At 37.9% G+C, this 23144-nt stretch overlaps 1 protein-coding gene across 1 annotated transcript in view; it reads left to right on the top strand.

The window, feature by feature from the left end:
- Positions 1 to 21801, top strand: part of chrm3a (cholinergic receptor, muscarinic 3a) — a 178867-nt gene extending 157066 nt beyond the window's left edge. The window contains exons 3-4 of the mRNA XM_053510583.1: positions 7263 to 7349; positions 19089 to 21801. Of these exons, the coding sequence (XP_053366558.1) occupies positions 19108 to 20913 (1806 nt within the window). The 5' untranslated portion in view covers positions 7263 to 7349; positions 19089 to 19107 and the 3' untranslated portion in view covers positions 20914 to 21801. The remainder of the gene's footprint in view (positions 1 to 7262; positions 7350 to 19088) is intronic.
- Positions 21802 to 23144: the final 1343 nt, after the last annotated feature.

Here is a 23144-nt window from a genome sequence, read left to right as displayed (position 1 = left end):
CGCCCCTGATTGGCTTGTAGCCGTCATTTTTATGGGAGCACTGAGTACCTCTCATCCCTCCTCCCTGAGAGAGCTTGGCCAATCAGCTCTCTCTAGGCCTCCGGCTGTGAGAGGTTACAGCATCACCCAGGGATCGAACCAGCAATCTCCGGATGATAGGGCGAGCGAGTTACCACTGCGCCACTCTGAGGCCCACAAAAACATCTATTTTTCAATGTTTTTTTGTATCACTTCAAACAATAATAACTTAAAAAGAAAGTTATTTACATTTTTTTTAGTATTAATACTAAAATTGATGTAAGCTTCTAGAAGCATATGACCTGTAAAGAGTGTTGCTTAAATCAAAGCATTAAGGATTTTGGTAAAAGTGTGAAAGGCAAAAAATCTGTAGTGTCCGCAATGGTTTCGCGTTTTAAAATAATACACTTTTTTCAGGTTCATGTCTTTTCATACGTAATCTAAATTGGCCAAGTATCATCTCAATGACAATGAAAATAATTGAAAGATTTTTATTCAAAAAAAGTTATAGACACTACATAGAAGAGCATGGTTTTTGTATTTAGCAAATGTGTTCCTTATCTGATGAACATATAAATGTGTGCATATTTACATGAAAATAAAGCATGGATCAGGTTCACTTTTTTAACTGGGCGAAATACCTTTTAGCACCAATACCATGTTTTGCCTGTATAGAAAGGTAATATGTAGAGAAATATGTAGTTACTTTTAGTTGGCTAATGTTTAAAATGCATTTTATTTATAAAAACGTTACTTTTTTAGATAAAGATTTGTATATATAATATATATTTGAAAATAAAAGTAAAGTATAATTATAAGGTTTAAATTGTACGTAACAGTATGTACATACAGTAGTGGTCGTGTGCTTGTTTGTGAGTTTGCATGTTCTCCCTGTGCTTGTTGAGTTTCCTCCAGGTACTCTGGTTTCTTCCCACAGTTCAAAGACATGCAGATTAGGCTCACCAATGTTCCCAAATTTGGCTGTGTGTGTTTGTAAGCATGTGCATGCTTGTGCCCTACAATGTACTGGCACCCCAGTCTCCAGGCCTCCTGATATCCTGTACACTCAGGCGTGTGCACTTAAGTTGTTTCTGTATAGCACATCCTAAAGTAGTTTGTTCCTCTATTTATGGTTGCATTTCACTTTTCTCTTAAAACTGTATAAAACAAGTTAAGCTCTGCTCTTACTTATGTTCCTTTTAAATGATTTATCTTGCCATGAAAGTAGATGAAAACAATTGTACTTTTTAAAAAAAAAATGAGTGTTGGTGTAAGCTGTTACTATAGCAACGCTAACATGTTAACGGTGATAAGCTCATTAATGTTAATATAAGCCTGTGATGTGCAGCTGCTCTAATGTCAGAGTGGCTGTTACAGAAAAATAATCAACGTCTTCCAACCAATCTGAGTCCACAATTTAACAATGATGTATTATGAAGCGTTCTTTATTTAATAATTATTTTATTTTATAGGTAAATGAGTAGCAGAAATGAAACCCTCGGGCACAGTTTCAAGATTCCTAATGATTGCTGCTGTATTTCCATATATTTGCATATATTTGACTAGTAAAGGACAAAGTGTTGACATGAAAAATTTCAAGAAGCTAGGCTATAATAAATTTTTCTATTAATGGTTCTAGTAATGATTCTAAGTCCTTATTTTTTTCTTTTAATGTTGTGTTTGTCTGGCTTATTATACACAAGGATTGTGGAAAGGGAATTGTGTTGCTTTTTCTGGTAGTAGTTTTAATGACTTGGTGAATGTCCTTAATGATGTGTTAGGGTTAAGAGTGTGGTCTTAGTGCGTAGAGTGAGGGGCGCTCCAGACAAATCAGAAATTTATGGTAATTGAAGGCTTAAAATCGATTGGAATTAATAAAAGACTTCTAGCACTGTATGGTGATGAGACTCTTAGCCGCGGTATACTGTATAATTTAACCGGTGCAAACGTTTTGAGCCATTATATGAGTTCCTGGGAGGCCAGTGTCTTAGACGTGAAAGCAGGCAGTCCGATCATAGCTACAGCGTACTGAGAAATCTTTCTGCCTCAATGGTGTCCAAGCACTCGTGAAACACCGGGATGAATGCATTAGTGTAGAAGAGGATTATATAAAGAAAAAAGGGGTTTTTACTTTCATAAGTGTCTTCTGTTATTCTGCACAGTCACAAGTCCCAGTTTGACGTCCCACATATTTAAGGTTTTGTGTTGGGGCTTGGAGAAAGTCTGTTCTATGCCTTTTAAAAAGAAAAAAAAAGTCACTTATTAGGTATAATAAATACTCTAAGTTAGGACAGTACATGTTTAGACTAGCAGCACCCAAAATGTTAAGGTAAATTTAGATTGGTTTGCTCTGGTTCAAGACTGTATGGAAATGTTTCCTCATCCATTAACTCGGCTATGTCCCGTTTTTATATTTATGCCATTATTTATTATAAACATGCCATGAATGAGTGGGTGAATTGACAAATGTGTAATGGAAAAGTGTTCCCCAATGCCGGACCACCCGAAATGACTTACAGTACAAGGGAAAAGTAACACCGTTTTACATATTTACATCAAACCTTACGCTAACCGGCTTCATTTGTAATCCTGACATTTCTAACACAAGAACAAGTGCAGCTAATCCATCATCATTTGTCTAACATTAATTTCCTATCAGCATCTATGCTAATAGAAAACTATTTTGCATGTTGGTCAGGCAGATCCAGTACCCATTCTGCTTATGGAACAGCTCCGGTTTTCCATTAGTGTGTGTCATGAGCCGGCAGAGGACTATTCATTTTCCATTTTACTGAAACACCACTGACCGATGAGCCTCAAGACCATGAGCAAAGAAGTGACCATTCGTTCTCCATTAGACTATGGAAGACGGATGACATACCTTCCAAATAAAGGCAATGAAACGCGTAAGGCCTGTAAGCTCTGTATTTATTAAATATTTCTTTATATGCCTAAGAGTTTACGCTATACAATATATCAGAACTAAACTAACAAGAATAACAGAAGCAAACTGTACCTTTAAAGGTTTTTTTTTTTTTTGTAGTCTATAACAATCATCGGAAAAAGTAAACATAAAAGTCTTGTGGTGTACATTTAAAGCTTTATTATAAAACCTATTTAAAGCTTTTAATGATTTTTTTTCTACATTCTAGAACAATACTGGGAATTTCTAAACTATGAAATAAGACATGCAAATCAGTCAGTTATTTAACCGTACGGAGGTCAGCCTTTTTGGAACAGTTCTTACAGGAACAGTATTGTGTCAAGTGCATTTCAAAACCCACCAAACACCATGATGAAACTGTCTCTCATGAAGACCTTCCCAGGAAAGCAAGACCAAAACTCACTTCCGCTGCAGAGGAGAAGTTCATTTAGAGTCACTGGCCTCAAAAATCACCAATTAACTAAACAGCACCTCAGAGTCTTTATGAAAGCTTTACAGAGCTTAAGTAACAGACACATCTCAACATCAACTGTTGAAAGCAAATTGTTTCATGTTTTGTATGCCTTTAGGATTGTTTTACACTGTAAAAAGAAATGGAAATCAGGAAAGACCAGGGAGTTAAAAAAGTTGCCCGAACTTTTGATTTGTACTGTAAAGTAACCCCAAACTGGAACTGTCTTAAAACCACCAATTTATAGCCCTTAATGTGCACTGAGTATATTTAGAAGCGTGTGTGTTAAGCTGGGGTGTGCGAGGGGTGTTCAGGTAAATTCAGGACTTGTGCATGATTGTGCAGAATAACAGCAACTGTCAGACTGTTTCACGTCTGAAACGCAGGACCTCCTTAAATGGCCCAGTCCAATAAAAAAAATGGTCAGGTTTGTCACCTTAGGCATTCTGGTTTTGTTTAAAAACCAGGACAATGCACAACCTCGTACTGATCACTCTAAAAATTTGCATATTTATCTGGGAGTTGTTGATATCCAAGCACTAGTAAAACACTGGAATAAGTGCATTCGTGCAGCAGGGGATTATATAGCGGAATAAAGCAGGTTTTTACTCTCGTATCGCTTTTTGTTATTTTGCACAACAAAAAGTCTAGCTTGAAATCAAAAGTCCTGTGTATATTACCCACAATGCACTGCACAATCTGTTTTACGAAATATAACATGTGCCATGATTGTGTACTTCAGACCACAAACCAGTTTTGTTGCCCGTCTTAAGCCAAGTGTTTTGACAGTATGTTTTCATAACTATATTTATTTGTACAGTTATTTTATTATTTTATTATAACGAATTCCAGCTGTGCAGTATACACCGTCACCTACGCTCTTTCTCACGTTTTCACATAGTCTGTCTGTGACTTTTACACGTTTTATTATTCCACATTATTTTTTTTATTTTTTTTGTCTCCAGAGGACAATTTTAAATCTCTCGACAACCTTGCACGCCCCCAGTAGTGTCACTGCACTGAATGTGTAATATGCTTCTTAACAAGGAAGCGGGCTGTCTGAAGCACTGGTCTTGATTATCATATAACACAGCCAAACAATTACTCTGCAGAAGGTGAAGGGTATAAAGAGAATATTTAATATGTTATTTCTCAGCTGCGGAGGTTATGAAAGGATGAACATGAAAAAAGGGTATTCATTTTGCAGTCAGTGTAATATAAACAGTCATATCCAGCAGAAATTGGCTGCCGGGTTTTTGAAATGAAAATGGGTTTGAGTACGTGGAGAATGTTTTGCTTTGGTGTGATGAATTTTTGAACGAAAATCAGACCTTTTTTATGAAATCGGCTATATTGGGCATATGAGTTGCATTATTGATTATAGATACGATTGTGTGAATCCAACCACATGTATATTAAGTGTAGTAATTAATGTATGATCTATAACTAAAGTCTCTAAGATTCATTGTGCAAATTAACCTAGTTAGCTTAAACCTCTTCTATAAACATGTTGCTCTATTTTCTTCTGTTTTCTAACAGGTTATTACATTACTCACAATGCCAATCAACCATCCTCCGATAATGGTGCAATAATATTTGACCATATGTACCCTAAGGCTGCGGTTCTACTTCCGGTTCAATCACATGAAATATATACTGCAGTCCAATATTTACTAAATTATTATAAAACATTATATATAGTATTTTCAGTGTGTAAGTATATGTATAAAATATACAAGTCTGGTATATTGTATGGTCTCACTGGCTTCAATGAATCAGTCCAGGAGCAAATAATAATAGAAAATGGTAAAATCTTTATTTTGGAAAATCCTCTACCAAACAGAATTCACAGTCCAAAAGTGTATTGGAAAAGGGGACAATGATTATAAAAATTGGTATGCTTTTTATTGTCTATTCGTGTCAAAGGCGCATAAGACTCACTTTGTCGGTCTTAAGAACAAAACGGAATTACGAACCTGCTCCCAAAACGAAACTTGTTCATAAGTCGGGGACTTATTTATGTGATGTTAAGAGGGAGTCCTCTTCATCTGTACTCTTTGGCTAAATAATGTTGCTTTTAAAGTTCAAACTGTCCTGTTAATACTTCCATCGGTGAATTGTGCTTGTCGTTTCATCACTGTGCTTGTCGTTTCATCACTAGGACAGGTTATGGGGGCAGTGGTGGTTCAGAGGGCTAAGGCACTGAGTTACTGATTGGAAGATCGGCGGTTCGATCTGCTCCAGGGGCGCCGTATCATGGCTGACCCTGTGCTCTGACCCCAGTTACGCTGGGATACGCGAAGATGAAATTTCAGTGTGCTGTAATGTATATGTGACAAATAATGGCTTGACTTAACTTAACCAACTACTAGAGATTTGTTATATCTCAGCTTCTTTTGTGTGCAATTTATGTATCGCCACACTGACTCCAGAAACGATTTCTTAAAACCTATTACATTTATAATAGAGATGAACCAGTTGTTTGGCCAGTGAACAGAATTGGCGTGTTTTCAGTTTGATTGGCCATGACCGGTGATGCCTTTTTCTCCAAACTCTAAGTGAATTTAGTCTTAGACCCACTAAATACTAATTTGGTAGGAGTGAATTATTCGCTAAGTTTGTTTAGAATTGATAATTATGGTGGATAAAAGAGATACAAGCTCTAAACTAAACTCTTGTATTTGAAGTTAGTTTGTGAATTTTTAAATGTATTTTAAATGAAACTTATGAGACAGATCAGGTAATTATACATAGGAACGATCAGTTTATTTAAATCTCATTCACGTATTTCTGTTTAACGTCACATTCAAGAGAAATCCACGATAAGCCATTACCTAAACTGTCCCCTATGTGATCTGACCTATGTCTCATTACCTGATCTGTCCCCAGTTTAATTATCTGTTCTGTCCTCTGTGTAATTACCTGATCTGTCCTCTGTGTAATTACCTGATCTGTCCTCTGTGTAATTACCTGATCTGTCCCCTACACCATTCTGTGATCTGTCCTATGCTTCATTAACTGGGCTATCCCATGTCTTCTTACTAATCTGCCCTTGTCATTCCCTGATCTGTCATTTGTGTTGCTCGTTACCTGTTATACCCAACACAAATGACAGATTAAACAGAAATACGTGAATGAGATTAAAAACTTTAGGATCCAACAGCTCAGCATAATTAGTATTATTAATCTTTTAGATCACTAGCTAAGACAAACGGTAACTTTACTGAGGAATAGCAAACACGCAGCAGCAACCAACAAATAAACACTAAAATCATAGATATTTCTATCTGAGTATAATTAATGCCTTTCAGGGTGCACTTTTTCTTAAATGTTCCCATATGGTATAGGAGTGTGTGTGTCTAGTGTTGATGTAGCTTTGTACTATGTAGTATGTGCGCATGTTAAATGTACTGTATGTGAAAGCGGAAGTTTGCTGTCTAACACTGGGCGCAGACATTCCAGTGCCCCGGTTGTGTTTACACAGGAGCCTGTGTGTTTTTCTTTTCTCGGACAGCTTCTGTCCGACACAGGAACTTTAAGATGCCATGTAAGGATTGGTGAGTGGTGTACAACATAGAGGTGTAAAAAAGTGCACACACATACACACACACTGATTGATGAACATGATGTTTTAGGATGGTCATGGTTTGATTGATTAGACACTAAAGTCTAAGTAGGTACAATTCATTTCAGGACAACTCTGATGTTGTGTACAATAGCTCAATTGTGTGAATGTTTAAGGAAGTTTGTGTCTATGTGTGTGTGTGTGTGTGTGACTGAGTGTGAGAGAGAGAAAGAGAGCTCAGGAAAGGCAGCTCTGAAATCTAGATTGTTGTTGTCTGTTCACAGGGCCTGATCTTCCTCTGCAGGGAATCCCAAATCCCATGAGACTTTGAGCCAGAAGAACGGTACCAGGAATAAAGATAGGTAGAAAAGGTAGACACACACACACACACACACACATGTGTATATATATATATATATATATATATATATGTATATATATATTGGGGCTGTGCGATTAAGGACACCACAATCAAAAATTTATATTATTATCAAATATATTATTACTGTTATAATTAACCATAGGAACGTTACAAATTAATACAAAATTAATTAATAGACAATTTAAGACATGTAATACAAATTCTCATATTATGTTTATTTTGTGGCACATTTGCAGAGGTTTGTCATGTAATACAAAGATGTTTACACTAAATGAATGTTGTTTATGATGAAAAATTAGACGAAATGATTTTTATTATAAAATAAGCAATATAAAAATATACATGTTGTATATAAAAAAAATATATAATTTATATATTTTTCCTTATACATGTCTTTTTTTTTATAAATAAAAAAATTTCCTTTGGAAAAATGTTTCATATTCACACTGTAAAACATGTCTGTGTGTGTGTCAAAATCGTAATTGAAATTGAAATCGCGATATTGTTCAAGGTTTCTTTTGTCCATATCGCACAGCCCTAATATATATATATATAGTAGTGAGGCACTGAAATAAATGTTCTTAGCTGAAAAACTTCTTTTCTGACATTTTATGGTTTAATTCATTTGGACTTTAAATTAAGTTAGAAGCTACATTTGTAGGTAGGAATATATGAAGTTATAACACATGGGACAGATCAGGTAACCACACAGGGCTATGACCAGGAGACAGATCGGGTAATAACAAGGGGGACAGGTTAGCAAATTATATACAGTATAGGGGACAGTCCTGGTAATGGCACAACAGACAGATCAAGTAATCGCACAGAGGACAGATTAGGTTATGAGATGGCAGATAAGGTAACAACACAGTGGTTAGATCAGGTAATGACATGGGACAAATTAGGAAATAACACAGATGACAGATAGGGCAATGATACATTTTAGGGGATGTATCAGGGGACATTTTGGGATTTTTTTTTTATCCTGAGACAGGTCAGTCTCATGACATACAGTGGGGCAAAAAAGTATTTAGTCAGCCACCAATTGTGCAAGTTTTCTGACTTAAAAAGATGAGAAAGGCCTGTAGTTTTCATCATAGGTATACCTCAACTATAAGAGACAAAATAAGAAAAAAAATCCATAAAATCACATTGTAGGATTTTTTTAAAGAATTTATTTGCAAAGTATGGTGAAAAAATAAGTATTTTATCACCTACAAAAAAGGAAGATTTCTGGCTTTACAGTATATAAGTAAAAATAATATAAGAAAATATTTTTTATTAGAATTCAGATTATAAATATTATTCTAAACTTCCATGTAAACACCCAACTTAAGTACTGAAAATACTATTATTTATGTTTTTTTTTATTTTTTTTGCTAAAAAGCATTAAAGACTATCATGGCATAATGAAAACTATCCTAAAAACTAGCCCAGTGACCATTCAGAGCTAACCTCAAAACCAGCCCGGTGATGAACAGTCATATGTATGTTTAGTAAGAACTTTGTCCTGGTCAGGGTCAGGGTGGATTTACTACCTATCCCAAAAAACACCAAAACCGAGGCAGGAATATACTCTGATTTAGAAACCAGTACAATGCAAGCATCTAAAATTATGATGAGTCAGGGCTCAGTAATTAAGGCATTGGAATACGGTTGGGAAGATCCCAGGTTCAAATCCCACAACCACCAAATTGTCCCTGTTGGGACCTTGAGCAAGACCCTTAACCCTCAACTGCTCAGATGTATAATATATATATAGTCGCTCTGAATAAGTGCGTCTGCCATATGCATAAATGTAAATGATGACTAAATATATGATGATGATTGGAAACAAGACTGCACTGTAAGTTAATGAGAGTGGTAAAGTCAAGCAGTTCTCCTGATCTGTCTTTTCGCCAAGGACCTAAAAAAATGCTTGTATTTTCACACACCTTTCTGGGCTGTTGTTGTGGACGAGATGGATGTGTCAGTGAGACATTTATCACTATGAGCACTTAACTATAGTGCTGTAATAACATTCCCAGTGGAATTCCACAAGATTATAAACACACTTGACCATGATACTTTGACCCCTTAGTCTAAATAATTAACACTCAGACTGCGCCTAATCCATTTCTTACAGAAGGTCTTCCCAAATCTTGGGTGGTCTGCTCTTATGCAGTCCTCTTACACACACGGTTTAGCACTTTGTGAGGCGTAGAATGGCAGCACGAGCATCAGAGTGAAATGACCATGACAGGATGCTGGCAGAGAAGGAGATGCCTGAGAAGCATGCAGGACGGAATACGTATCGATTCCATTTGAGCCCCATACCTCGTTGGCAATCAGACACTGACGTAGGTCAGGCTGGAGGGTCAGGAAGAGATTGGAGGGTATACATAAAAGAAGAAAAAAAGATAAATGATTAAAATGGTTTCACATACGAGGCATGGCACATGTGTGTCACCCTTGTGTTGTAGCATTTTAAATTTTGGTCGTGTCCTTGCAAGTGAAAAGGCAGAATGTGTGTGTGTGTGTGTGTGTGTGTGTGTGTGTGTGTGAGCGAGAGCTGCTGATGATAAAAACTCAGTTTCTCGCTTGACTGAACAGTCAGCAGATATGTCTAGCAGAAATATTCTTTGCAGTCACTGGAGAGTTATACAAGTCCTTATCACAGAGCACTTGTGTTTGCACTTCACACACTCCAGGTCATGAGAAGCGCAGTAAAGATACGTGCACTAACGTTCTTAACACCACAGTGCTGCTAAATTCTGGAAAGTGCTTAGTATCCATGCGGTCGCAGTAACGCCACCACGCCACATCCTCTTTTGTTGATTTCCTACCTACAACAGCACACCCTTAAGTGTTGCATTTCTTTCCTTACCTTTAGACTTGTGCACTAGTCATTTTCATCTGTCTTTTTCTTATGAAAAAAATATGAATAAATCCAAGAACAGCACCTGTAAAGAAAGGAATTACCCCTAACTTTCCACTGAGAACTAATCCCCTTCTGAATACGGCTTTAGTCAGAGTCTAGTGAATCTAGTCTCTAAGGAATCCAATAAACCATGACTGAAGTAGTATATGTGAATCTTTTCTGGCAAAATGAAATGGAAAATAAAACAGAAAGCACTTTGTAGAAAAGTAATAACGATTTCATGCGCTAAACACTTTCTTCTATTGAAAAAAAATATATTGACAAATTTGGGAGGATTTATTTTTTCCACCTCATAAATGATAGGAGCAAAAGCAATGTAAGTGAATTGTGTATCAGAAACAGTATTTGGGTGCCTGAATTTTGATTCTCTGAATCATAGTAGTGGTTCAGCAGTCACTATGGGCATTTTCACACTAGGCTCGATCAATTTGCACTGAAAACATTTGCTCTCCTCCTTGCCACTCTTCCACTGGCCAAGTTCACACTATTTTTGCTCTTTGTTCTCGGGTACACTTTGCATAATTACATTGTCCAATACAGCTGGTGGCAATATATACCTACTTGGTTTATGATTAAACACAAAGAGAAAAAGAGAACGCAGATGATAACTTTTGTGCTATTCCTAATATTATTGATATTTTGGCGGACAGAATGTCACGAGCAATGCCCTCGCATGCCTTCCTACTGTATCAGCTACAGCTGGGTAGTTGGTAAAGGATAAGATTGGCAAAGGATATAGTAAAGGATGAGATTGGCAAATGTTACAGGAACACAGGAATGGAAAAGACGGATGGCACTCATAAAGTCACATCTAAACAGTGATCTACTTCCGTTCTCAGGTACGATTGGCATCCATATCTGATTCGATCTATGCCCGAGTAAGCTTTTTGTTTTTAGACTTTCAATTCAATTCAATTTTATTTGTATAGCTCTTTTAACAATTGACATTGTCGCAAAGCAGCTTTACACAATCAAAACACTTATTTAAGTTTGTATGAAATATGAATGTGTATGAATCAAAATGAGAAGACTGTCCCTGATGAGCAAGCCGAGGATGGCGGCGACAGTGGTAAGAAAAACCTCCTTAGAGATGGTAATAGGAAAAAACCTTAAGAGGAATCAGACTCAACAGGGAACCCATCCTTATTTGGGTGAACGGATAGCAGGGATTGATTTGCATCAGACTTAAGCACAGTTCCTGATTGCGGAACGTTCTCAACGCAGTTGTTGTCACTGATCAAAATAAACTAGACTTTGGGGTCAAGTTTGATTGACTAAACAGTCAAAAACAATTCCTTTAAAACAATGCACTGCCTAACCAAAAGAAACTTTTCTGCCCACTTTTGGCTTTTGATTTTAGCGCCACTCTTTCCCAATCTGAGTCCTGGAATATGCCCATGCCATCAAGGAAGAAAAACTCTATAGATGTGATACCCTGATCATATAGTCCTTAGCTGACTTCATTTTATTGCCACATAACGTTGCTGAGCCTAGACCTGACCAACTGAAGTAACTCCAGATCACAACACTCTCCCATCACAACCAGAAATATATAATATTTTTCCTCTTTCAAAAAAAAATTTCAGCATGCATAAAATTTTTACAGTCTTTTTCCTCGCATTTATGACCGAGGAATTCCACAAAATATAGTTTATTGCAAGATAAATGTTAGGTCTCATACTAAATAGTGGCTTACACTTATTTAATAAATGCATGGTACATTTTTGGTATATACTATATGAGAAAATCTACCTTAAAAATTTATTGTGATTTTTTTTTTTTTTAAACAAATGCACTATTGACCTGTAGTGTCTCACTAGAAACACTTAATTACAACAACCTGCACATTACATCTTGTCAGGAGGAGAGAATTGCACTAAGCTAAATGTCAATGCGGTATGTTCCCCATGTGGCCCTCATTTGATCCTGGCTCATGGTGCTTAATGTCAGGCTGATCCAGGCAGACCAACTCGGTAGTGGGTTAATGTGCCATATACAGCTTTGGGAAAAAACTAATGAGTATGTGACACTGTGCATGCTGGGAACAGAACAGCGTTGGCATATAAAGGTATGATTTTTACACCTAAATAAATAGATTTAAGTGTTGTTATTCACAAACGGAGGAGCAGGAAGGAAAGGTTTTAACACCCAAACAGCATATGTAATATGCATATGTACAGTACAAAGGGATTAGTCTGGTTCCATCATCTAAACAAAATAAGGCACCTGTTTACTCCATCCTTCCTTGCTACTTAGATTTGATTATTATTATTATTATTATTATTATTATTATTAATGCAGAAGGGCCCTGTGACTATAGCAATTAAACTCTAGTTTCACTTGTTTACTCACTAACCAGACTGTGAACATTCATGCACCTGCACCTTGTCCATGCATCTTTTTCTTAATTAACTCTCCACGTTGCAGCCTAATTTGTCAAGAGATAATGTTTAAACTCTTTTAGTGCTTTTGTAGAAAAACTGGACATTTTTCAAGCTCTGTTGTGACCAAAAAAATCATTTTTGTAAATGGCCACTTTAAAAGTGCTGCATGCTGGCAGAGGGAGAAAAAAAAAACCTAGTGCAAAAGAATTTCAAAATAACGCATTACTGTTTTATGCGCCTTTGTCGATTTACTCAATTTATTTCCCTCAGGTTAAATACCCCTGCCATGTTTAGTTCGGTTATTTCATCTTTTTGTTTCCAAGAAAACCTTTATTTAAGGGCATCATTATGGAGCAGCGCAAAACGTTTTGAACTTATGGTCCCTGGTTTGATCCAGGGACGAGAGGCTGCACTTTTACAGACTCTTTTATCAAACTGGGCAGGTGACTTTCTAATCTTGTATTTAATTTGCCTTAAAGTTTAAAGGTTCAACCGCTCACCATGTTTGTTCATAACAGTTATTTGAGTCACCGTACCGTTCCTGTCACCTCAAATCAGTTTATACATTCTTCTTCATGAACAAGACATTTTACACATAGAACTGGATCTTTCACACTGTTATGTGTGAAAATGCCTGCAGTGTATGAAAGACCTAAATACCAATAACAATACCAAAGTAAGATTCCTTTTTTTTTTTTTTTTGTATTGCATGATGCAACCTGCCCAATTCCATGTCATGACATGTACATGTTTTCCTAATGAAGTGGCCAGGGAGTAACTATAGTAACTTATTTATCCCTTATATTACTTAGTGCTATCATCCTTATCGATCACATAACTACTAACTTGTGTCAGGAAACCCTAAAGTGTGTGTGTGTGTGTGTGTGTGTGTGTGTGTGTGCGTGTGCATGTGTGTATGAAAATTTTGCTGATGCTCTTGTAAATAGCAGGCCAATGCAGGCTGACATTTAGGCTTTAATCCCCTAGTGAGGCTCACACACATCCCAGCATGCTTTACTGTGGGATATCAGACTCCCATATACATGCATGCAGAGACACACAAAAGCAGAGCTCACATACTGAGTGTGCACACACACACACATATATAACAAAACAAACATGGCTGGACATAAAGGCACGTCTAAATGGCATTTAATATAAAGAAAAAAATGTAATGGTGGTGTGTGTAATATACTGTACATCTATGAACATCAGTAGTCCAACTAGGGACTATAGAGGCCAATGGTAACCATTGTATTTATTTCCATTGTTACGACTGTGGTAGGAGCTTCGGTCAACATTCACACGGGCAATTTGGAAACGCCAGTTACAGTAGCTTAATCTGCATGTTTTTGACCTGTGGGAGGAAACCGGAAAACCGGGGGAAACGTCCCAACCACTGGAAAAAAATGCATACTCAATGCACACATACTCGCCGCGGGAATTGAACCTGGGACCTGGAGGTGCTAACCACTAGGCCACGTGGTGCCCAATAGGCATTATGCCATATACTGTGTAGGTTCTCTTTATGCCACCTGGCCCCTTATAGTATAACTCCATAAGACCTCTGGGGTGTGCTGTGGAGTCTGGATCCTTTGTGAGCTGTGTGTTGTTGGGTGGGGCACTGGGTTTTCTGTTGTCTTTCTATTGTGATCAGTTTGAACTTTCTCTAGCAATCTCTGCATTGGCTTTGCTATGGGTTTGGACTGGTTGGTCTTTGGACCCTGTCGCCATGATTAAGGTGGCGCCATAATTGGACTGACTGCATATCATTGTTACTGCTGTAACACTGGCCCCCAAAGAATTCCCTTAATGAAAAACATGGCCTGGATTGATTACCAAAGGCATTCTGTTTTTGCAAGATAATGCATGACCTCATATTGCTCACTGGACCACTTGCATATTACAGGAACTCGGCTTGGAGTTATTGTCACATCTCCTGTACAGTCCTGACCTCGATCCAAGCCAGGAGTTCCTGGAAGGCCAGTGTTTCAGACGTGATGCAGGCAGTCAGATCATGGCTCTGGCATTTTATCTTAATGCTATCCAAGCACTAGTGAAGCCCTGCGCATTGGAGTAGCCGATGATTATATAGATTCAAAAGTCCTGCTTTCACTTTAACGTCCATGTGCATGTGTGTTCATAAAAGTCATTCCTTCCATGTGGTTCGGTCCACATCACTATTGGTTACCATAGCAACATCTGGCTGACCACCCATGGAATTCCGTCTTTAGTTAAACTTGCATATCCAGGATCACCCAGGAAACACACTTCTCCTCTGTCTCTTTCGGTCTGTCTGTCTGTCTGTCTGTCGGTCTGTCTGTCTGTCTGTCTGTGTCTTGTCCTTTCTCTCTTTATTCTTATTTTGTATCATTCTTTGTCTGATTCTGTCTTCTCCCTGAGTGTGCACTCTACCTTTCTGCCCTTCTATTTCTCTTTTTTCTGTTTTATTTTCTTTTTTTATTTGTTTTCTCCCCTTCTGTTCTTTTTCTCTCACAGTATGACTTAGATTTTTTCCATCCCTATTGCCCAAAATTTTGTGTGTGTGTGTGTCTGTAGAAGTGTGAGTGTATGATTGTAATCTGAAGTGATGATAGCCTCATATCACCTCCTGCTTGCTTTCCTCTCTTTTCTCAGTGATTGACCCTCTTTAAAAGCGAGCGAAAACAAGATCCAAGAGCGAGTATGTTTAAAGAAAGAGAAAGTGAGAGATCAGAAACACACCTTCGCTGGAAGGTCGTCACGCCGAGGTTGTTCCTTTCACGTCTGTGCCAAAAAACACTTTGCTGCCTATATTTAGCCATGAAGCTTTCAGGGTTATTGGCAGTGGTGTTAATCAGATCGCTCCTGCAGTCCACACACACTCGGACGCGCTGAGGCTTAGGGAAAAACAAAAGATAAATGACTTTTGTGAAGTATTGACTCTGAAAATGTATGTCCTTGAATGCGGGCCAGTTACATTCTTTTCTTCACCTCAGTGAACCAGATTAGCGTTGTGTGTTGTTTCATCAGCATGAGCACTTAATTTTCTTGAACAGCAGTTGTTGCGGAAAAATCGTGGGTTTCCATTAAGGCGCTCATCCTAATATGTTAGTGTTTCTATGGAAACAATACGAACAAGGACTTGTATAGTCGCTACTACATGAAAATATTTTGAAGCATGTGTAATTGTTAATATAGTGGCATTTATGAAAAATTAGTCGAAGGAGTCTCTAATGTTGTCAGGTGTAAAGTTGTCACTATAATTATGAAAGAGCAGCTGTTCATAGTGAGAACAGGAACTTGTTTCGCAGAATATTTAAATGTATTTTTTTAAATGTGTACATCCAACATCCTTTTTCAGCTTTAGTTACTAACCTCACACACACACGCACAAGCACATATACACTTCTGTGCCAGTCTCACTGCTGTGCTTATGATGATGGTCTTTTTGTTACTAGACTGAGTAAAACAAGTTCAGGAGTTCTTAGATCATATCAGGCTTTGACCTTCAACTTGCCGTTAATTAATATTTTTCACCAGACTTCAATGCTATGCACCACTGACACAGTAACGCAAAGGTAAACGGGAAAAAAAAACAAATAGTGTGTTTCCAGCTTACTTGGCACTGTTAGCTTTAGTCACACACACAGGGCACTGGCAGAGAGAAAGACAGAGAGATGCCAGGAAACACTAATCAGGTGTGCTGTATTAGTCATTATTTCTTTGGCTCATTCACAAACCCATGAGGTCTGAAGCATCTTCCTGCTTCAGTGCAGTGAGTAATTTATGCCAACAAAGTACTATACAAGAGTCTAATAAATGTATGAAAGAAAACAATCACTTGTGGGTTCGTGTGATGCATCCTGACACATCTTGTACGGCAGTAATACCGTTATAACTTCTTTCGCTTCTTTTTCCTCTCTGTTGGGAAAAAAAAAGTGAAAAAAAAAAAGGCCAGCTGACTTCATTCATAGACTTGTATAGTGGACACGATGCATGGTGGTTGCATCACTTCATGCGCTTCCCCTCTTACCCTGACGTGCCATAGATCTGGATTATTTTGAAGACAATCCCCGCCGAGGTGGCCCGGAGCCCACTATAGTTGTTCCCGTAAACATTCTGTGAATAGAAAACTTGATCCTTGAAATTTGATGGGCCACTTGTTACCAACTTGCAGAAGAGACTCCTTTGTCTGCAGGAAGTGTAGACACAATCACTCACCAACACCATTTGGACATTACAGAAATTTGCCTGGAGGTTATTGCCACATCCCCTATTTAGTCACTCCAGATGAGAAGCCGTCGGTCTGAAAAAATGGTCTACCTTGATGGTATCCTTTAAGTGCATTAGTGTAGCAGGGGATTATATACAGAAATAAAAGGAGATTTTACTCTCATAACTGTGTTCTATTATTCTACACCATCAAAAGTCCTGATTCGACTAATAACACCGCTCATATTATATAAATCTGCTAAATTATTTAATATAAACCTCTTAACTCGATAGTATTGCAGCCAGTATTAGGAAAGAATTTAGCAGCAATGTGATGTCATTAAATTTAGACTAATGACGCAGCCATGATGTTCTAAATAAATGATTAAGACACAGCTGAGATAAGCAGTGAACAAAACACCAGGGTTACATCTGTGTAAAACTTTTATGTGTTGAGACAAAATCTCCAGCTGTGCAAAATGTTCGAGAACAAGTTAGACCCTTTAGAAAGGTATGAAGCTCAAACCACCTCATAGTAAAGAGTCCACAGGCCAACAGTGTGCTCTAGTGGCTGTACGGATCCGCAGCAAGCGTGGGACATCATGATAAAGTAGCAGAATTTGGTCTCTATAAATGAAAAGATTATAATGAAACCGGTTCACTAGCTTACTGGCACCTGTCCACTTGAACTGTTATTACATGGATTTAAATGCATTATTTAAAGGGTAGTTCTTAATTTACTAAAAGTCTACAATAGGATGTTGGGAAATAAACATATAGAATATATAATGATGTGAGGTCTAAATCCAATTCTGGCAACTGGTTTGATATTATTATTATTATTATTATTATTATTATTATTATTATAAATATTATTTATAATATTGTTTAGATTTTTGAAACCAAATTGCGATCATCTTAAATGTTCAAAAAAGACATGTCTTATTAGAAGTTTAGGATAGTTAAATGCAAACTATAGAGGATTATACTAGATCAGTATAATAAATATGACATTTTTGCAGGAAAAATTGCTTGTTGAAGTTTGTTTGGTGTCACAAGTATAAACAATAAAGAAAAATAATGTGTAAGTAAAAAACATAATGGGTTCTGATGATAAACCATGATATTAATTTACAACAATAATTTAAATTTACAGCAATAATAGGCCTCCCAAGACCCTGTACAGGTTAAGCAGTATAGAGCGTCTGAGCAATTGACATACGATTTCAAATCAATCTTTAATCACTAATGAAAGAACTGTTCCCGAAGCAGATTCTGACTTTTGGATAATGTTCTTAGAGGTTCCATCATTAACATCAGCCATAGCATAAGGAAACCTGAACATTACAGTTTTCTGCTTTTCCACTTAAAGCAGACTATACATAAAAATTTTCCTGATTAAAGGGAATATTTATCTAGGTGAACTCTGACCCCCTGCCCTAGTCTACACGTAAATGTTTTGTTTTGTTGAGCACATCAAGTGATGAGGTCTGTCATGTCTATAGCAATGGTGTTTTTACAGGACTGGGTTAATAGCCCGATGCTTGACTCGCCTCATTTCTCATCCAGGCATTGGGATTGGCAACTAATTTGTATGGGAAAAGGTTTAAGGGCCTTGCACCAGAACCAAACAGCGGCAGTCTGGCAGTGGTGGGAATTGAAACCCGGACCCTCTAATCAGCAAACCAAGGCCTCAACAGCCTGAGCTACCACTGCCCCAGTCCACACCTACACTACATGGTTATTTTTAAAAACAGTTTCTTTTAAAAAAATAATAAATAATAATAATATTGCTGTTTTACCTGTCCACATGCTGAAAGGGAAGTGTCTAGATATCTTCACCCTGGAAGTTGTTCCCCAATAAAAGGTCAAAATACATAGAAAACCCTAGCTTAAAAAAATACTTGTGGAAATGCCCTCAGTTTTGTAGGACAATAAAAACTAAAATGAGTAAAATTGTGGTTTGTTTGTTTCATAGAAAAATAATAGAAGAGCTGCCTGTTATTCACTAACACGCACGAGAAACATTCCTTCACTGTTTTATTAATGTTGCAACTCGTTGTTTTGTTGGTAGAACAATTAAAATCAAAATTAATTGAATTAAATACATAAACCCTCTAAGCAACATGGCCACCTCGGTACTCTATCCTGTTCTATTGCTACTACTACTGACTTCTAAATTGCACTTTTTTTTTTAATTAGTCCTAATTCCTTTTTTTTTCTTTTTCAGAATATGCCTGGACTGCATAATGGACTCCAACAGCACAGAGCCAGGTCAATACCTGCCCATAGGCAGTCTGGGAACACCGGCTTACCCACAATCCTCTCCATGGCCACTACTTCAGAGCATGGCTAACACCAACACCTCTTTCCTTCAGGCCATTCTGAACTTCAGTGCTGTTTATGTGGTCAACACTAGTGATGGGGGATTGGAGAGCAAGTTTGATCCTCTGGGTGGCCATTCATTATGGCAGGTGATTCTCATCGTCCTGTTCACAGGATTGCTCTCCCTCATCACCATTATAGGCAACATCCTGGTCATCGTCTCATTTAAAGTCAACCGGCAGCTCAAGACTGTCAACAATTATTTCTTGCTCAGTTTGGCCTTCGCCGACCTCATCATAGGGGTCATATCTATGAACCTGTACACGGCATATATTGTAATGGGGCAGTGGGCCATGGGAAACTGGGCATGCGATTTCTGGTTAGCAATAGACTATGTGGCCAGCAATGCATCCGTCATGAACCTGCTGGTGATCAGCTTTGACCGGTATTTTTCCATCACGCGCCCACTTACATACCGTGCCAAACGTACTACCAAGCGTGCAGGATTGATGATTGGCCTGGCTTGGCTTGTATCTTTAATCCTCTGGGCCCCAGCCATCTTGTTTTGGCAGTATTTTGTGGGAGAGAGGACAGTTCCGCCTGACAAGTGCTACATCCAGTTTCTGTCCGAGCCAATTATTACATTTTGTACAGCTATGGCAGCCTTTTATCTTCCTGTCACCATTATGAGTGTACTATACTGGAGGATTTATAAAGAGACTGAGAACCGCTCTCGGGAACTTGCAGGACTTCAAGGGTCAGGAGGATGGCTGGGGGGAGCAGACCGGCCTCGGCCTCGTTTCCGCATCGCTGCCACAAGGGCGAGCTCTAAAAATGGCCGCAGCTTAGATCTCAGCCAATCAGCACAGAGACAAAAGCCCCTGCTTGGACTTTCAGGCCACTTTTGGAAGTGGAGAGCTGGTGCTGCACCTGGAATCCATAGTGGAACTGAGGCAGAACAGACCAGCTGCGACACCTGGAACAACAACGACACTGCTGATCATTCTGCCTCATCCGAGGAGGAGGAGAATGCACCACCTACAGCACGTGCTATCTTCTCTATTGTCCTCAGCCTACCAGGCATGAGGGCAGCTGTGAACTCCCAGATCAAGTCCTCTGGGGAGTTGGGCAACTCTGAAGAAGACCCACTACGAGGAACAGCAGAAAGCAACAACAAGAATGACGGTCTGTCGTGTTCCGTCAGCAATGGCAAAAAGCGCTTCGCCACTACCGCGGCCGATGTGCAGTCCATGTCTGCCGTTCAGGCTACAGCCACAAGCGTTGACACAAGCGATGCTACCACCAACAAACCTGCCCCCATTCCTATATCTTTCAAAGAGGCAGCTCTGGCAAAGCGTTTTGTCTCTCGAGCAAGGACACAGATCACAAAACGTAAGCGCATGTCACTAGTGAAAGAGAAGAAAGCTGCCCAAACTCTCAGTGCCATTCTTTTCGCTTTCATCATAACGTGGACACCTTACAACATCATGGTGCTCATCAACACATTCTGCAACGGCTGCATCCCGGAATCCCTGTGGGCACTAGGCTACTGGTTATGCTACGTTAACAGCACGGTTAACCCGATGTGCTACGCTCTGTGCAACAAGACTTTCCGCGGCACTTTTAAAATGATCCTACTATGTCGATGGAACGAGAAGAAAATCAAGCAAAGCTTTCAGCAAAAGGAGTCTGTCCGTTTGCACAGGAGTATACACGGAGACTCTACGTAGCATCGCTAGCCTGAAAACATGGATGAAATCTGTGGGTTTAGTTTGCACACTGAGATATAGTGAAGCTGTCGACTCCAAATTGGAGCAGAGACGTGAGATTTGGCTTTGGGTTATGAAGTTCTTACGTTAATTGGAGCAGTGCTAGAACTTGTTTAAGTTCTTGCTTGGTTCGAAATTGTGACCTCTATTCCACACTGTGACTTTAATAGTGGATGATTCGCAGAGGACCTGATGTCAGATAAGAGGACTTCCCTTAAACTCAACATCAAGTTTGTTGTTAAATGAATTATTTGAGTTATAACAAGTTGGTTTAGTTTTTTTTTTTTTTTTTTTTTAGATGTATCAGTAAACTGCATGTATATTTCAGGGATGGAAATTGACTGTTTTAGAAAGAATTCATGAAAACTAAAACATTTTGCAAAAAAAAGGAAAAAAAATTTAAATTTGTAAATGTACCTCGAGGTGAAGTGATTTATCTGTATATAGAGTTTGGCTGTTTTGGTGAATATGTTGTGAAAGAAGGTCTTGCATCATTGTAAGATCTCGGTGTATTAATGTTCTTGTTTAAACTGTAATTTACAATCAAAAAGTTTAAAATGATAATTTTCGCACTATTGATACGTTTTTCTCAGATCCTGACTCTGGTACGTGATAGGCTTCATGTTGAGCGTGACTATTGTTTACATGAAATGTACAGTACATAGATTACTATCGCTTTATTTCGCATATTCTCATTATTTGTACTTTACTGAGATTCCTTGTGTGTAAACAGCAATCACAAGGTGCCTGTTGATCCAAATATCTTTATTATGTTTGGGTAATTATGTAATTTCACTGTGTTTATTATTCAGATTTTGGTCCAGCTGTTGAATTGGGTTGTTGTGAAACTATTTGCTTAGTTTTTTTTTTTTTTTGACAGTTTAGTAAAAATAAATAAATAAATAAATAAATAAATAAAAACGCATGTCAGCGTTACTGGCTGAACTTTCATTGCCCTCTGGTGGACACATTGTGATCTTACAGGTCACTCATTTCCTGTGTTTCAATAAAGGTATACCAGGATAGATCTTCCACTTTCCTAAAATACGCTTAACACAAAGGCAGTTAATGTTTGCTCATTTTGGCTCTAAAATAAATTATCGTATGGTGCTATGATGCATTCATATATATATATATATATATATATATATATATATATATATATATGAATTTAATATTTTAAAACCCTTAAATCAATTAAAAACATTGCCAGATTTCTTGCATTCTTTTTTTTTTTATTTTCATTCTTATTCTAAAACAACAAAAGGACAAAGATTTTAATTATATAATTATTATAATTTTTTTTTTTTGCAATGAATACTCACACAGATTGGATCACTTCCTGTTCTTAATTACTTTAATATAATAGCAGCTATAAATGTCTGACTTTCTCTTGACATTAACGAGACACAAACAGCTTTACATAGTTAAACTATAAAGCACAAACTCTTCTGTCCTGAAAGCCTTTCAGCGACTTAGTTCCAGCTTTAATTCTGACTGTTACAAAGCGCTGGACACTAGAGACTCCTTTCATAAATGTAAATAAACATCTGACAAAAAATTGATTAATCATTAGACTATTATTTTTATTTTTTCATTTTTTACAAAAAAAAGTGTCTACTACGCAAGTCTCTGTAACTAGCTTTTACCATAGAAAAGATTTTCCTTCCTTTAATGTGGAAACGTGCCTCCTCTTGCTAAAGCAGCACTTCTGTCAAATTTTCATTATTGGGTGTAATTACTGGTGTAAATGCTGGTGCTTTAGTATAAATTGAGCTAATTGTGGAAGTTTTTCCTTTTTTTTATTTGTTCAGAATAAAATCCACATTTTGACACCAAGCCTAGTTTGATTTGTGTGTACAGTTAAAACTCTGTATGGTGTATATGTGTGTGTGTGTGTGTGTGTGTGTGTGTGTGTGTGTGTGTGTGTGTGTGTGTGTGTGTGTTTGAGATTGAGAATGAGAAAAACAGATATTACTCATGGTCTGGTGTAATAGAGGAGCCCATGTGATGGGAAGCTTTCCTTCATGTGACCGAAGACAGAACTCAGCAAAAGGAGCGTCACAAATACTTGTTTTGTGTTTCGACTCCAGTCAGGATGGATGTTTGACTGCAGAGGATGCTGTTTGTTTCCTTTTTTCCTCTCCCTGTTTATCTTCTTCTCGTTTAGGTGGCTGAAGTAAAGGTTGCGA

The sequence above is a fragment of the Clarias gariepinus genome, chromosome 13 (genome assembly GCF_024256425.1).
Source record: "Clarias gariepinus isolate MV-2021 ecotype Netherlands chromosome 13, CGAR_prim_01v2, whole genome shotgun sequence".
NCBI classification, from domain to species: Eukaryota; Metazoa; Chordata; class Actinopteri; order Siluriformes; family Clariidae; genus Clarias; species Clarias gariepinus.
This window is presented reverse-complemented; position numbering and strand designations above follow the sequence as displayed.